Source organism: Columba livia, chromosome 1 (assembly GCF_036013475.1).
Source record: "Columba livia isolate bColLiv1 breed racing homer chromosome 1, bColLiv1.pat.W.v2, whole genome shotgun sequence".
Lineage (NCBI taxonomy): Eukaryota > Metazoa > Chordata > Aves > Columbiformes > Columbidae > Columba > Columba livia.
In genome coordinates this window covers 137,345,525-137,361,726 of record NC_088602.1, presented here as the reverse complement: position 1 = coordinate 137,361,726, position 16,202 = coordinate 137,345,525, and the positions used below count along the sequence as shown (strand labels likewise).

The following is a 16,202-nucleotide window of genomic DNA, read 5'->3' as shown; positions in this document are numbered from 1 at the left end:
AGTATGGAAAGATGTGACCAAGTAATTTCTAAGCTGGTAGAGATACCCTGATGGGTTTCCACTGTGTTTTCTTTTCCTACATGATAGGTAGACATGTGTTCTCTCTGTGAAGACCACAACAGGCACTTGGCAAAGTTGGGTACCAGTCAGTTTAAAGATAAATGGGGCCTTACCTTCTCACACAGTGGAATCATTCATTTTCACATGGCTCGTGACATGAATTATTTATAGCTATGGAAAGAAAAATAGGGGGATATAGACATGGTGCAATTTCTATGAACCAGTTAGACATGATACGGTTGGATACTGCTCTCTTTCAAGTGAAATGCAGCAATGCATTGCTCTCCATAGAGTGAAATAATTTTTACATGCCTTGTCAGTCTCGCTATGGCCGTGGAAAGAAATACAGTGAAAGCAGAGACATTGGCGCTATTTGTGTTATTTAGAATGTTTTTGCAGCTAACAGTTTTGACCTCTATTCTGTTTTGAAGGTTCTGGTTTCACAAGGCCACATCATGTTTTCCAACTACAAGAACTGAATAAATACTTTCTTTTCCCATGGACTCTCCCAGGTTTCACTCAGATCCTGGTTCAGGATTATTCCAAAAAATTGCTGGTGTAAAACTGATATGCTGCATTGTCAGTGGAATTACAATGATTAACAGCTTTAAATCCAGCATCTGAGGGCAGGAGGGTTTCATTTTTGTCCCTTATGGTTTGGAAGTTAATATGTGAAATCCAGGGGCCATCATTTAAAACATCAATCCTTACTTCAGAATGGTGTTTGACAGGCTGCAAGTAATTTCTGCTTCAAGCAGTCTCAGGCAGCAAAGTAGCCCAAAGGTCATGTTGTTCTTATCATGGGTAAAAGAGATCTTCTTCATGATGGATGACTACTGTGTGTGTTTATGATGTGTAATATATTAGTAATTTTAATTCACAATTCCATTTGCCCAACAGTTTTGTCAGGGCAAGCAAAACTATGGTTAGGTACACCTGTGCTGCGCAGGAGAGGACTGTTGTGGTAATCCATCATAAGACCTGCAACACAGTCCCAGTTGCACATACCGGAGCTGGGAGGAATCATTTCTTCAAATGGAAATGTCTGGCAAGTCTTGCATTGTCACTGCTGGTCCTCACCTGTGCTGGTGATCACAACTGACACCAAAGCACTTGCTGCCTCTAGTCTCGTGGTATCATGTAGAGCAGCGGTGTCAAACTCATGTTCACTGGTGACCACATCAGCCTTGTGGTTGCCTTCAAAGGGCCAAATGTAATTTTAGGACTGTATAAATGTAGGAATAGTTACATATTGCTATATGTAGTTACATACTCTTGTAGAGCAACATTCAGTGTGTTCCTTAGCAGATGTATCAGGTTGGGAGTCTAAGGTTCTCTGTTCTTGGCTAGCCTAATCCTAACCAAAATTGGAGGACCACAGACAACAAACACGACTCCTGATTTCAGATCACGCTGAGAAGTTTGCTACCTAGGACATAAAGTTTTCAGCTGGCTTTGTGCAAAGCACTCAGGGCGTGCACAGCTGCCACCTCTCTTTTTACCCTCATGCTTTTCATAGGACTAAACGCAAAAGCCACTTCCGGCAGAACCAGAAACGAAGGTAATAAGCAGTAGTATTAGTTACGAGGGTCTCGGAGCCAATTTGCTTTCTCTTTGCCACAAATGAAACTCATAAGCAAACCTTTATAACAATATACATTGATCTCATTTATTTGAGTAGTACATCCTCCTGAGCGTGTTTCTGTCAACATCAGTGCAGCAAACTGCCATTTAGAAAAGAGGGCTGCATTTGCCTCTCAGCTATTAGAATGTCTGGATTTACCTCCTCGCTCCTGTTGCTGCTGTTTATAGTTTACATGCAGAAATGTGGTAAGAGCTGTACTACTCTCACATGTCAGAAATTGTATGTTTTCAAAAATGACAGAATGACATCCACTAAAAGTCATACTAAGTTCAAATAATTTTTAAATGAGCTCTTCATTCACCAGCATCATGCTGGCTTTCATAAATTTCCCTCTCTGTATATTAGCTCTTTTGGCATCTCAATTTGCATTTTGCAAGATTAGCTTTTTTAAGTGGCCAGCTGTCACCTCAAAGTTTCAAAGCTCTTATAGCAAGAGGCTTTTCAATAGGATACATCATTCTCCACTCACTTCTCTGAAAGATCTTGTTTTCACTTCCAGAAGCGGGCAGCCAAGGCTTTATGATATTGATTCTTCATCTCTAAAAAGAGCTATTTTTTGGCACTGTTCTCCTGGGAGAAAACAAAACAAAACGAAACAAAACAAAACACACAGGCTGAAGTCTTCTGTCAGTCAGACCACTACATCTTCAAAGAAGCTTCCCTGAATGTTCTTTGGTATCAAAGTGCCTCAGCTTGACTCATCTGGTGCTCATCTTGGGTCATCTGAGATAAATACTTCTGTCTCCACAACAACTCAGCCCATAGCTCTTTTGTAAGCCTGGTGAGAAAGGTTTGGGAAGGGAAACATCTGACAGGCCTGATTCCTAGCAGGGACAGCAGCATCCTTGGAGGTCTTAGTAAACTCCAATACCCCTGCCCTGAACTACTGAATTGCTGTTGTGAATTACATTTTTACTCTTTCACTCTTTGCAGACATTGATGAGTGCTTGGTGAACAATGGTGGCTGTGACCATTTCTGCCGAAACACGGTTGGCAGCTTTGAGTGCAGCTGCCAGAAAGGTTATAAACTTCTCACAGATGAACGGACCTGCCAAGGTAATACTTCCTTTATTTTACAATTGGTACAATGAGGATGTTATTTTCAGTGAATTATTTTTGTAATTAAGTCATTTGTACTACAGGTTTTAGTCTTACTGTCATATGAAGTAAGGTTAGAAAAGACCTACCAGATTTCCATTTTCTGAGATTGGGTTTGGAGGTTTTTGGAAATGTTTCCATGTTTTTAGTAGTGGGAATGCCAGTGTCCTGCTGAAGTAGGAAAATCCATGTGGTGTAGTGGAATAGGCTCAGGGAAAGAGCCTTATGTTCAAATCTTCTAATTTGCTATGATCTTAATGGGGCAGAGGCTTATCTTACACCACAGTCACTTGGGGTAGCTTGCTGGAATAGAGCATTTGCAATATTTAAACTGAATAAATAGTCTAATTTGTGAGCTCACCGTTGCCTGACAGCATCTGTTTATGGAGCAATAACAGAGGTGTTTTGTGAGAATTCAAACGAAGTATGTTTTGTATTGTTTGCTGTGCATGTTGTGATTTGTTCTCCAAGTCACATGATGTTATATATTCTATGACTAATTAAGTTCATAACTTAGATACTAACCATGTACCTTTGGAGAAATGACGCTTTAAGCATTTGAGCTCTGTAACTTAATTTTTTAAAAGCCTCCTAGAGAAGGGCAGAGATGAGCATGCATCAGCAGAGAGGCAAGCAGAAGGAGAACATATTCAATAAAATTTTGTACAGGAATTGCCTTTTTATGAGTACGTAACTATTTGCATGGGTTTTGAACATGTAACAGTTATGAAGTGCAAAACAGCATTAGTATTTGAGCGCTTCTTTGTTCCTCAACAAAAGAGAAACCAAGGTCTGAAGGTATATATGTCATTCAAAAAGTTTCCATTGTATCTCATTTGTACTTCCGTCGGCTGAGAAGCCTGCTCCACCCTGACTGTGTGATTAGACACAAAGGAGTCAGTGCAAGGTTGGTTGCAAGCTGGGGCAGGATGCGAAGAGCTGAGAGTGGCACAGTTAGTGCCACATGGCTGGGCAGAAATAACATTGTAGGATCATGTCAGACAAGGGTATGTCGTCAGGTGTTTATGTACCTACTAAAAATAGGGACAAAATGTTAACAAGAAATGTTCCCTTTGTGATATATTTAGAGATAGTTAGGAGTACTTTCTGGTTCATGAATTTTAGGTGTCATCACATGCTCTCTCACTGTGGTATCAGCTAGAGGTTTCACCACTGAAGTAATTGTAATTACACCAGTGAAAAACTCGGAAGAAAAGTCAAGCCCTGCATTCTTGTTAGGCAAGAGCTGGTGCAAAACTTATTTGTTCATTATGCGAAGTCTTAGTAATAGGCTTTGAAAGCTACCTGTAAATAATCAGATATCTGTTGTGATAATGGAAAACTAGAAGCAGCTCTGTAAATGTTGTTCAGCTGAGTTTTGTTTCTTTGTGTGCGTGGGCTACTGCATGAGTGAGTTGCCAGTAACAGTAAATGCCATGCAAGGAATAAAGCAGTAGCCATCCTACTTTTTCCGTTGTCAGTGAGCAAGGACAAACACTGTGTCTACTCTTGTCTCTGTCATGGTACTTTGACTGATTCATCAAGTATAGCTTATCTATTGCTGTAACAGATAGATTAGTGCAAGCCCAGAGAATTTCTGGGCTGGAGAAGTTCCTCTGGTCCTAGAAACACTGGTTCTTCATACTGTGAAATGGGGAGGACAAAGTTATTTCTTGTTTGATGTTTGAGGTATTTGGGCCCCAGAGACAGCAAACATGGCATGATGCCCGCTTTGTGGACAGAGCACTGCAATAATTTAGTTCCTGTCTGGTGCCTGAGGTGATAATTGGTAACTCATTTTGTCAATAGGCCTCCTAATAAAGAAAGAAGGAAAGTGACTATAGATCAAGAAATCATTGATGTATGAATCATCTGTACTTTGCTTCTTCCGCAGCAACAAGAATATAGTTATTGGAAGTGGTTATACTTATTAATGTCAGGTCTGACAGAAAAATGTGGTTTGTGGTTAGTGATTCTGCTGGAATATAAATCATCCATGGGGTTTTTTGGTAACAGCCAGTCAACGCTGACCATAGAACATTACTGAGAGATTCAGGAAAGTTTATTTTGGGCATGTTAGGCTTTCCAATGTGTGAAATAGAAAAGTGTAATTTGTATTAATAAAAGATTCTGTTGTTCATGTTATACCTGTTGTTTTGATTCATAATAGACTTTCTATGACTTACAATCCTACTGTCAACATTACCGTTATCCTCTGGTTTTCATTTTAAAAATAAAGATTTCTTTCAGTTATGAATCAACATGTTTACCAAATCCTCACTTAGGACCTTAGAGGTTTACGTTGTTTGGACCCAAGTCCTATTTAGTTCAGGTGGCCTCCCTAGTGTATAGGGAGTTCATCTCCAAATGAGTTAATCACAGACGTCAGGGAACATGTTCTGCTAACCTTAGGCAAAATGCTCATGGAAAGAGCTAGTAAGCTTGCCCCTTTACGAGCTGCAGAACCCCTGGATAAGTCTGTGACCACGGGAAATAATCAGTGAAGAAGAACAAAACCACAAAGATACAGTTCGTGTTAGCAACATTTTGCAAACTGTTCAAAAATACAAATAAGCTGTTGCTGCATAACTTTCTTCATATGATCATTAACTTCAGCACAACGCAATTTTACATGTTTCAATAAAAAGCCTTCTTCATATTCCCTGTGAAATTCTGAGGTTGTCCCACCTCACCTCATTTCCTTGATGCCCTTTCATTGTAGACCTTCGAGCCGACTTTAAGATTGCGGGGAAATTGTATCAGAGTCTCAGACTTTGTTCTGGTTGTTTGCAGAGCTCCCATTGCATTATACCAAGTGCCTTACATGCATTCATCCTCCCTGTGAAGAGGAAAGTGTTTCTCTGTGTTTTTCAGGCAGGAAGGGTGAAGCCAAATATAGCAGCTTGCCTAAGATCACACATATGAATGCCTGCACTGCCTGGAGAAGAAACCTCGATTTTTTTGTAAATCTGCCCTCTGTGAATCTGCCCATTACAAGAAATTTTCTTCCTCCTGTTTGTGCTCATACCCTGATAGGAAAGTTCATTGGTTTTCAGGAACTCCGAAGCTTTCTGCTCACTTGGTGCCACTAGCTTGCCACTCTACACGTAGAGTACTTGTGTAAGCAGCCCTTGCATTTGTAAAGGGCATTAAAATGTTCTGCACTTGTCTGTTTGCAGCTAAACCATTTTTAGCCTCAACTGCGATGAAAACCATTGTCAATCACGGATTATTTCTGCTAGGGAGTGGTTCTTGTGCTGTGGCTCCCTGTTAAACAAGGAGAATGTGGGGGTTTCCCTTCCTTTCCCCTCCCCTCCATTCCAGCCATTTAAAAGGAAACTTATTTGTAACCCAGAAGGTGAAGAAGCCACATTGCCCTGCCAGTGATATTGTGGAGACTGATAACTGCTTTCCCAGAGTCTCTCTTTTCATGCAGACTTAAAAATAGATTTTTTTTTCTCCTTTGGTGACAAAATCACTGTATGACAATACAAAACCCATCTCTTGTGTGTTATTTTAACAGATCCCTTAAGTCTAAGGTATTTTAAGTTCTTTTATACAGGTAGAAATGGTTGGATCTGTTTGTATAAATCTAGCAAAAGAGGCCTGCATCTCCTTTGAGCACATAGTACAAATAACATAGCTGTATTTATAGCAAAAAGAGCTTCTGTTTGTAACCTTTGTGGTAATTAACAGCAGGACAACAACTCAGATTAGTTTTAGAGCCACATCAGCAACAAAACAGCAAGCAAGACTGTTTAAAGCAGCAATGAATGTGTGTAAGCACAGACATAATTACCTTAATCCTCAGCCAATATGAGTTTTAAAGCCAGTTAACTTAATTGCTTATTCAGTTTGTGTTTGTTGTGCAGTGATCTCGAAAAAAATTGAACAATAAGCACTCTCTCTGCTCCACTCAAGTTCAAGCTTCATTAAGCACCCAGAAAAATGTGTGAAATTCTATCATAAATAATTTGCTCTTCCTGCTGTAGGAATTGCCTTTAGCAAAGCAAGATGAGGAGAAACAGCACATATATTTGTCATAACTTTCTCCAGGGAGTGGTAGAGTTGGAAAGATGAGTTGCATTCAGAAAAAAAGTGCTTCAGGTGGGAACATCCAGTGATCAACACAGAATACTTTGGCCTGCTAAATCTACACTCTTGCCCTCTGCCCCTCCCCACCTCTGTCCAAAATAGAGCCAGGTCCTCCTGCGCTGAGGAATTTAAACTTTTCCAGGGGGCAGTTCAAGGCATTTGCATCATTCTAGTCCACTTACAGCCTCCAAAGCAGGCCCAAGTGGGCCTTCATGATTGCTGGATCTCATAGACATGATGCTCAGCCATAATGAAGTTTGCCCAAGTAGCCTTTTCACCAAGCATTTGAATTGATGAAACGAGATGCCTGTAAAAGGAGATGATTGTCCACCAGACAAAAGTACCTCTGGGGCTTGTGAAATACCTGCGTGGGCCATCTGGCATTTTTGGGACATCTTTAAGGCCATGTGTTTACACACAGGAGGCGACAGTATATTTTGCTTGCTTTGATGTATTGCTTTGATATATGTAATAGTCTAAAACTTAGTTATTCTTTACTACATTTCTACCAGATTTTAAATGAATGTGATCGACTCTTTTGTAACTTGGCACTGGAATACAAGGCCTCATAGTCTGCTGTTGATAGTGCTGGTGTCTGTCTAAAGGATATTTAGTGATGCAGGTTTATACAACAGGAAATCCTAAACAGAATTTGTCTCCCTAGCTTCACGATATATCAAATTTTCCCTATAGTGATTTTCTGTGGACACATTTTGCTAGAGGTTTGGGTTTTTTTAAAGCTACAAAGCTATCCCATAGAAGTCCAAGTATAGCTGATTTTAGGTGCTTTTTCCTCTCATTATGAAAGAGATGAGCATATCCACTATCAGATTTGCATATTTGGATGTTTCTTTCCCTCTTTTAAAACAAATGTGTTTCTTGTATGCCCACCTGTATCCCCACTTTCTCTGTCCCCAGCCTCACTTCCAGACAAGTGTTCTTTAAAAACTTGATGCTCATGGAGTTGAGCAACTGGAAGTAATGGCTGGAGCCAGGGATATTGTGAGCAGATACTGAGGCAGTTTTCTTAGTAACTGTCAGCATGTCTCAGTGCTGACCTGCAAAACACCTCAGGCCTTGTCCCAGCTCTGGTTTTTTGTTTCTCAGGTTGTCTCTGAGCAGGCTTGATGAGTGTAGCAAGTTTTGTGATAGCTTTCTGATATGTTACAGGATATACCTCCTAACTCTTGCTGTCCACAACTGTTTTTTACTTATGATGTGAAATAAGATTTGAAGTCAGCCTCAGACCTTCTGTGTTAACCCACTGCTGCACAGAACCGTAATCCATGCAACCCTAAAGTAATACTGTTAAATGCCTGACCTTCCTCTATTGCCGATTGGGTCTTCATTCCAGATAATTCAATGTGATTAGACCTAGCTGACCCTGTGATTGATCTGATGCTAGAGGGATGCTTTACACAGGGCTCCCAATGCATAGTTGTCAAGAGAAGCCTTTCATTGCAGAATGAAAGAAAGAAAAATAACACCTTGAAAAATACAGTAACTGTCTATGATCCAAGGATCCTGCAGGCCTGGTCTTGAAACATTGCCACATTAACTGGATATGTAATCTCCTCTCATAACATCCACCTTTTCACTTATTTGTACAAAATATGCACTATTAGCCTTCCAAAGGCAAGATTTGAATCTCCCAGCATGGTATCTCCATTTTGAAAATGGGTATGAAATGAGGGATTAATCATACAGGGAAGGACAGATAGAAAGTGTTTGTGGGAATTATTTTTGGCCTAAAGTAGCCCACAAAGATTAGCTACAATGATCTCACTATACTCCTCTGTATGGAACCATTGATGATAAATATGGCTGTACAGGACCAGTTTAAACCCAAATAAATCAGTGCATCCACACTGGCAGCACTGAATCACCAGACATGTTTGACATAGGGTGACCAAATTAAAAAATAAAAAAGAAACCAAAGAGATTTGCACCCTTGGGTTACATGACAGTGACCTGCCATCCACATTTGATCATGTAACCCAGTAAAGCAACTGGCCTTGTCCCAGTCACATAACCTGATGAAGGTCTCAGGATGAGGATACACCTTTTGCATTGATTTATACAGGACACAGTCACCCATCTTAGACTACTTAACTAAATGCATGGGTAGAGGTCAGACCTGGAACATCTGTCCTTCTCTGTCTCTCCTTACATCATGAAAATGGAGGACAGGGAGAATCCCATGTCCTGTGTCCTGTTTTTAAAATCCTGAGGAAATTCCTTGGAATAGCTGAACAGGGCAACTTTTCTGTCATGACTCTCCCAGCCAAGCCAAGCTATCTTTTTACCTTACTGCTACTCCTTCAGTTCTTCTTGCTCTGAGTTATAGCTGAGTGTACCCTCCTGCAGTCCCAGAGGCAGTGAGCCATGAGACATGTTAAATGCATACAGCAGCACCATACAGCATTAAACCCTTCAGCTAACCCGTTTCAGTGCAAGAACTAGTGTTTCATGTAAATTAGTGTAAAAGACAACGGGAGAGGCCCAGACCCCTCACATTCAGTACATCAGCATCACTATTGGGGTAATTTTCCAGGGAAAAATATTGGAAAGTTTTACTGTTGATCCACCTTCTCTCTTTGCTTTTCTCCTCCATGAAATAAATAAAAGAAGCAGATGTTCAATGAAAGTGTCATTATTTAGCCTTCTCCTTTCTGGAGTAGCAATAACACACAGCTATATAGCCAGCTGAGATGGAATTATATAAAGAAGACACCAGCAGAAATTTTACTGCTTGGTGTGTGGTTCATTCTTAATATTTAAAGCAAATTTTTACCTGAACCCACACAAATATCTCACTGAGGTTGTTACCCTCATGGTCAGGACTGAACTGTAGCAGGTGGAGTGTTAGCAAGCCCTTAGGGTGCTGCTGGATGAGTCCTTGCGAGGGCAGCAGGATCTTGGAGACTGTTTGCTGTCTGGGGTGAGGAGCAAACAGGCTTACAAGTTCCTTTGGTGGCTTTTGCCTGAGTTTGCATGTGCATTTGCTGTAGGTTTTAGGTTTTCAGCAGTAAGAGAAAATACCCAAGGCTTCATTTTGTTCTCACTTACAGGGCAGGCTACTGTATTCAGCAGAGTTACAGTGCTGTCACGCTAAGGGAACCTGCTGGTCCTTATTATCTTCAGCCACTTGAGCAGGGTGGTGAGTCAGTGCCAGTGGGGTGGTGATTATTGAGAGAGGGATGGATGGACTCAAGCCGTTCCCCTAGCAACACTAATTTCTGTGATACACATGAAGGAAAGTAATTTTGCTTTGATGCACTCATATACACATCAGGTTAGCATGCCATGAGATATAAAATACATTGACTTGATTTTCAGCCAGTCCAGCTGAGTCTGGCCCAGTATGTTTAGTTGGTATATAATATACCAACTTTGGTATATACTTGGTAAACATACTTGGTATATAATATACCAACTTTGGTATATTATATACCAAGTATGTTTACTTGGTATATAAACAGCAGTGCTAGTTCAGCTGCTCACGTAGCTCAAGAACCAGGAAGAATCAGTGGTGCACTGGAGGAGATATTGAAAGCTTCTTGTGGAAATCAGACTAGCTCGCAGGAAGAAAATTCAAGATGATTTCCATCACTGATGATGTTCATTCCCTCTGCAGATTTTCTCTAAGGCATTCTGTGTCACTGAGCCTTACAAAAATATCTTGCTTATGACAAGCACCATATTGCTTCTAGCATCAGATTAGAAAAATACTCCACTGGGAAGCAACATGTTACACTGTCAATAAAAGGAATACTTCTCAAACCTTTTCTGTTACACATGGTGCTTGCTCTTGGTGTCAGTGAGATTGTGAATAGTGGTACAGTCTGCCTTTGTGAGAAAAAAAAGGGGTTGCAAGATCATAACCAGAAACAAGAAATGCCCCAGGCACGAAGTAAAAACAGCTCTAGCCAGTACAAGTTTGTTTGCCAAGTGATTGTATCTCCCATGTTGGTTGTAGCAGTTAAGTCTGCTGAAACATGAAAATAAACACATCCCCCCCACCTCCAGTTCTCCTCTCTGCAGTACAGTGTTATCATAAGTTAAAGGACAATTTTATTTGGTTGCTGCTCCTTGGAAGAAGCATTAAACCTCACAATCAAGGCTTTAGATCAATTTATAATGCGATGAGACCTGGTGTGGGGAAGGCAGATGGACAGATTATTCCACCTCTATTTTCCATGAAGCTTCTGACATGGGCTTCTGTTGGAAGTAAGATACTAGATTAGTTTGACCTCAGGTCTCGTTCAGTATGATAGCTCTTATATTTGTATGCTAAAGTCTATAAAGTATACTGCTATCAAATTGCCTTTTACAGCTCTGTCTGGCCCCTTCCCCTTGCTGATGTGTGTGGGAAGCCAAGCAAAACGTTCCATTAGTGTTTAGAAAGAGAATTTGAGATATATTTTGGTTGATGTTGTAAGATTTATGATGTGTATAGTGCAGAAATTATTTTACTGGCCTAGAATCATGTTATGTATTAATGAATTACCAGGATATGAGTCAGCCTTGGAACAGTTTGAGCAGGAAGGTAACATTATTCGGCAAACAATAATTTGTTGATAAATAGTGCTGAAAGCTGTGATTCAATAGGAATTGTTCTTAAAGAGAATCAGAGAAAGACTATATGTATATATGTGCTCCACTATTGCAGTGGTGCATATTGAGGTAATGCTCTGTTATCACGTTCAATCATTTAACCACCTTGATTAAGGTCAGATATCCTTTACACTAAGTGCTATACAGGTTTGCAATAAAATGACAACCTTATTCCAAACGTTCAGGAGAGTTTTCTTCTGCTTGCATCTATCCTTCTGGGCCTTTTAAAAGTGCCCTGTTTTGTTTATTTTATTCTCATGAGAATAAAAGCCTAACGTGTTGAAGCAAAGGGGTGTGATTTTCTTCCAGTAGCCCTGTTATGAACTGCTACCACTTGTTTTGATAACATGGAGATAAGGCCCTCGTTAGGACAGGTGAGATGAAAACAAAAATCTCAGCTCAAAGATTAAGAGGCAGCGGAGGGGAGGAGTATCTTCTGGGGTTTTGCTGTGCGCAGTTTTTTGATGCATATTTGCAAAACATTTCTGTTAGTGTTTCTGAAGGGATATCTGCCGTTTCTCGACTCCACAGAGGCCAGCCTTTCTAGGCAGAGTTTTGAAGCAAGCCTTTGGAGCAGAGCCAGAGAACAGCAGTTCTTGTGTGTGTTCAGTGGCCACTGACTTCAGCAAGAGCTTGAAGTAAGCTGGGAATGAACAGCCAGGTCCACGGGAGGTGAAGGGAACTGCTGCATTTGAGTTTTCAGTTGAAAACTGAAACCGTGTTATTGTACTTGCTCTTTCAGCACCATCAAATAACACTGGGCACATTTTCACCCAGACTAGGCCCTTGTTCCTTCAAGAACTCTCACTGGCAGCTCCTGCTAAAGAGTGATGGAGACAAACACCCTTGGGAAAGAGAACCATTTCCTCTTTTCAGAAACAGGTCTAAAAATCAAATGTATTGCTGGATAGAGGGAGTATTACTTGCTTGATGCAGAGAGGGTAAAGCCTTTTTTCCGTTGCCTCGTTAGACTGTTAAGTTCCTCTCACAGTGCTGCTGCGTAAATAATGGCTTGAGCAGAGTGCAGACTACTAAACATGTTTCTGTTTGTAGAAAAACAAATAAACCTGCCTGAAGTTTCTTTTAATGCACTTCTACTCTTGATATATGACTTCTCCTACCCCAGGCACTTGAAGTAGTAGCACAGTTTATTGCCATAATAGCAACAGATAACTCAGCTTGCCTTCGCCTTCAAAAATGATAGATGTTGGAAAGGGATACATGTTTGTTTATAAAATCTTGGCAAAGTTTTGATGAAAGTATTTTGTTTTCTCAAAAAATGTTGGGAAAGTATTGACTTCAATTTCATGTTAGATTGTCCTAGCAAAACAATAGTAAGAGGATAAACATAATAGGAGCCAAAGCCAATCACCTCCTACTGGGTTCCTCAGATTAATAGAGGAGCCTGAGCACAAGTGAGCCCTCATGTAATGGAGAGTGGTGGGAAGGATGGAATAGAGCCAGATGATAACGTAGATGCAAGAGCACAGGTAGTGTCTGGGAAGTCTACAGACAGTCTAAGCATTGACACAGCTTCAATCTCCAATTTCAAGATCGTCATCAAACAGAAACTTAGCCTTTTGCCTTTCTTGTCTCTATATCTCTTTCTCTTTTACCCTCGTATCCCAGCAGGTTCAGCTGTCAAAGCCTGGAGGCGCTTGTGTTACCACTAAGTGATTGTGTCCAGTTGTCACATGTAGAAATACTCATACAAGTGAGTTTGGTCAGAGGATCTTTATTTTCGTACCATAAATAATTCTGTTTCAAAATCCTGTGTCAAACACAACCTATACATAATATGGGAAGCAAAGAAAGGGAATGTCAGAGATGCATCAGGGATGGTGGTCTCAGGGATGGTGGTCCCCCACATCTGCAGAGCTCGTTTCACATAACAATGAAGATGTGGTTGCACAGACTGATCACTGAAGTGCTCATATGGGTCTCTGAGAAGAGGTGTCATCTGAGATCTGGACATCCTCGTTCCTGAAGTGCTACAGCTTTGTTGGTGCTAGCGTACAGAACAGATTTGACATATCACAAATACCATCAACTGTAGCTGCACTTTCATTCTCCAGGTTAAGCATTCAGATGTACAGTTTCAAGTCAGGCTTATTCATCACAGCTCTATTGACCTTTCTCTGATTTGCCATTACCGAAAGGCTGCAAATGTACTTAGACTTCCTCTGGCACGTGGCCTTTCACCACTCAGTTCGAGCCCTTCCTGATCCAATAGTGGGTAGTTTTTGTAACTCTTGTGAAAAAACTATGATCTGACAAAGTGCTTAGGTCAACTCATTTCATATCAATTTTAAAAGTAATAGGTTCACAAAATGGACAATACTATTAGATGTACTTACGCATTTTTTATCCTATTAGCTTTGGTTGTATTTAGAAGATACCAGTGCTTTATTCAGGTTCAGATCCATTTGGTGCATTTTTAAATAATTTAAAAATCCTTTAGAAGTCCTTTTAAAAATTGTTATTCACAAAGATAACAGTAAGAAGACAAAATAATATGAGAGCAAGTGCCATGACCCTATGGTGAAGGTAAGCGTGAGGCAAGCAATAGCAAAAACCAATAATGATTTGAAATCTTCCGTTCCAGATGCCTTTATAAAACACCTCCCTTGGCTCCCTTTGTGTCTGTGACCTTGGACAGACTTACTAATTTTATACCATTGTGTCTAGTTAGTAGTAGCAGGGGGGTATGTTCCATAAGAGACCAAGCAAACTTTCTTCCATACAAAAATAATTCCTTTCTTTTTTTTAACTTCTCTATTTGAAAGTGTCTGCAGAGCTGTCTCTGGTGGTTGGCACAGCTCTCTGCAAACCCTCTGGGGAGACTCCCCTAGCTGAGGGTTCTTCTGCCTTCTCTGCTGCCTTCCCCTGTCTGAGAGCAGATGTGGAACCCTAAAGTTTCTTTTCTTGGAGTATATGAATACTCAATCCGAGGGTGTCTAGAGGGGGTCCATCCTGAGAGGATGTACAGAGGGTACCACATGGCCAGATGTATGGGCACCTTCGAGTGGTGATCCTCAGCTGCAGCACAGATCTGGGGCCTCTTGCCAGCCCCAGGAGCTCACACATTCTGTGCAGCTGGTTATTAAATCACACACTGGGTTGACTAAGGTTACCTGTCAAGTGATTTCACAAACTGAGGGAGAAGCCATGGCAGAGTTGGTTGAGATATGGTCAGAAGCATCAGGATGCATTAAGCTAGAAGGAGTTCTGGATGTGTTTCCTGAAGTAAGTGACCAAGTGAGGTGTCTGTACAGAAGAAACAAACCTACTTCATTAGCTATTAAATGTACTGCTGCCTGCCACTCAGAAAGCCTCGGGACCCAGTGTTGCTTTTCTTATTCCTCTCTCTGCTAGAACAGCTGACCAGCTTCAGAATTGCTGAGCAGTTCAGCTCAGCTGAAGAAACAGAGGAAGAGGGAAGTTGGGCTTGGCACTTCTGAGGCCTGGCACCTTTTCCTTCTCAACAGTCCCGTGAGCATAAGCTGCCACTGCTGTTCTCCAGCTCTCCTTGCAGTACTGAGATTTAGCAAGTAGTTTTGCACAACCATGTTTAAAATATTCGAAGAAATTATTATTTGCCAGAAAGGGAATTTATCAGGTAATCCTCTGCCATTATTCTGGTTTTCAGTTTGGTGCTGCTTACAAAAAAAGAAGGTGGTGTGGTCTTTAGTAATACCTTTTTTTTTGTCCAAGAGAAGAGAACTAATAATGTAATAATAATGGCGGTGATGATGATGTATTTCATTATAGAAATGTAAAAACCCTTAGGCCAAATCCCACCAATGTATTCATTGACATCCCCAAAGACCACAAAGTTAGCTGCCAATTTTTGCCTGGCTGAAATTGCCAAATTCTGCAGTTTCAATCCAAAACCATAAATCTTCCTAGCCCCTCAGGCAAAGCTTTTGGTGATTCAAAAGCAAGCAAACAGTTCCATGGCTGATTCATGGAGCAGAACAAAACCATACTCACTGACTGGGAGCAAAATTTGCTCTGCAGAGCCGACAGGAAGGAGAACGTATGGTGGTCAGTTGACCTGGCACGTGTGGTAAGGAGAACGCATAGGGAATAGGTATTTACTGTGTTAAGATGTCGTTCTGCAGCCTCATTTGCAGACTCTGAGGAAGCCCTGAGGGAAGTTTGTGGGAGACAGTAAGCTTGCGGACTTTTTGTGTGGAGGAAAATTAAGTAGGAAATTTTTGAAAGAAACTGAAGAGGGAAGGGAAAAATCATTTGTTGGTACGTGAGATCACATAAAACTCCCTTCGAAGAGTTTCTAAAGAGAGGATTGTATTTACTCTGGAGAGGGAGCAAACAGTTTAGTCCTACAGTTTGCCAAGTCTCATTTTTTAACCAGCTTTCCTTCTGTTTTCAAATCCCGGCGATAGCACAGTGGCCCCCAGAAAATGCAGCTGGTCTCTTTTGATAAGATCTGGTAGCAGAGATCAAGAAAATGAGCTGCCATTTGCCTTTAAAGACTCTCCCAAATATATTGTCTTGTTCTTCCCAATGGCAGTTCCCTTTGCTGTAAGTTGTAGGTAAACAGTGGGAAACCATTTGCTCTGATGTTAATGAGGGTGATGAGTTTGCTGGGTTAAGAGTTGTCCCCTTGGTGTATAGCATCAAAGAAGGATCTGACTGCTGCAGTTCCTCTAACCGCTGAAGG

At 40.9% G+C, this 16,202-nt stretch overlaps 1 protein-coding gene across 9 annotated transcripts in view; it reads left to right on the top strand.

Moving 5' to 3' along the window:
- Positions 1–16,202, top strand: part of SCUBE1 (signal peptide, CUB domain and EGF like domain containing 1) — a 249,621-nt gene that overhangs the window by 193,058 nt on the left and 40,361 nt on the right. For all 9 annotated transcript variants that reach the window (XM_065050094.1, XM_065050093.1, XM_065050095.1 and 6 more), the window contains one exon: positions 2,639–2,761. In XM_065050094.1, the coding sequence (XP_064906166.1) occupies positions 2,639–2,761 (123 nt within the window). The remainder of the gene's footprint in view (positions 1–2,638; positions 2,762–16,202) is intronic.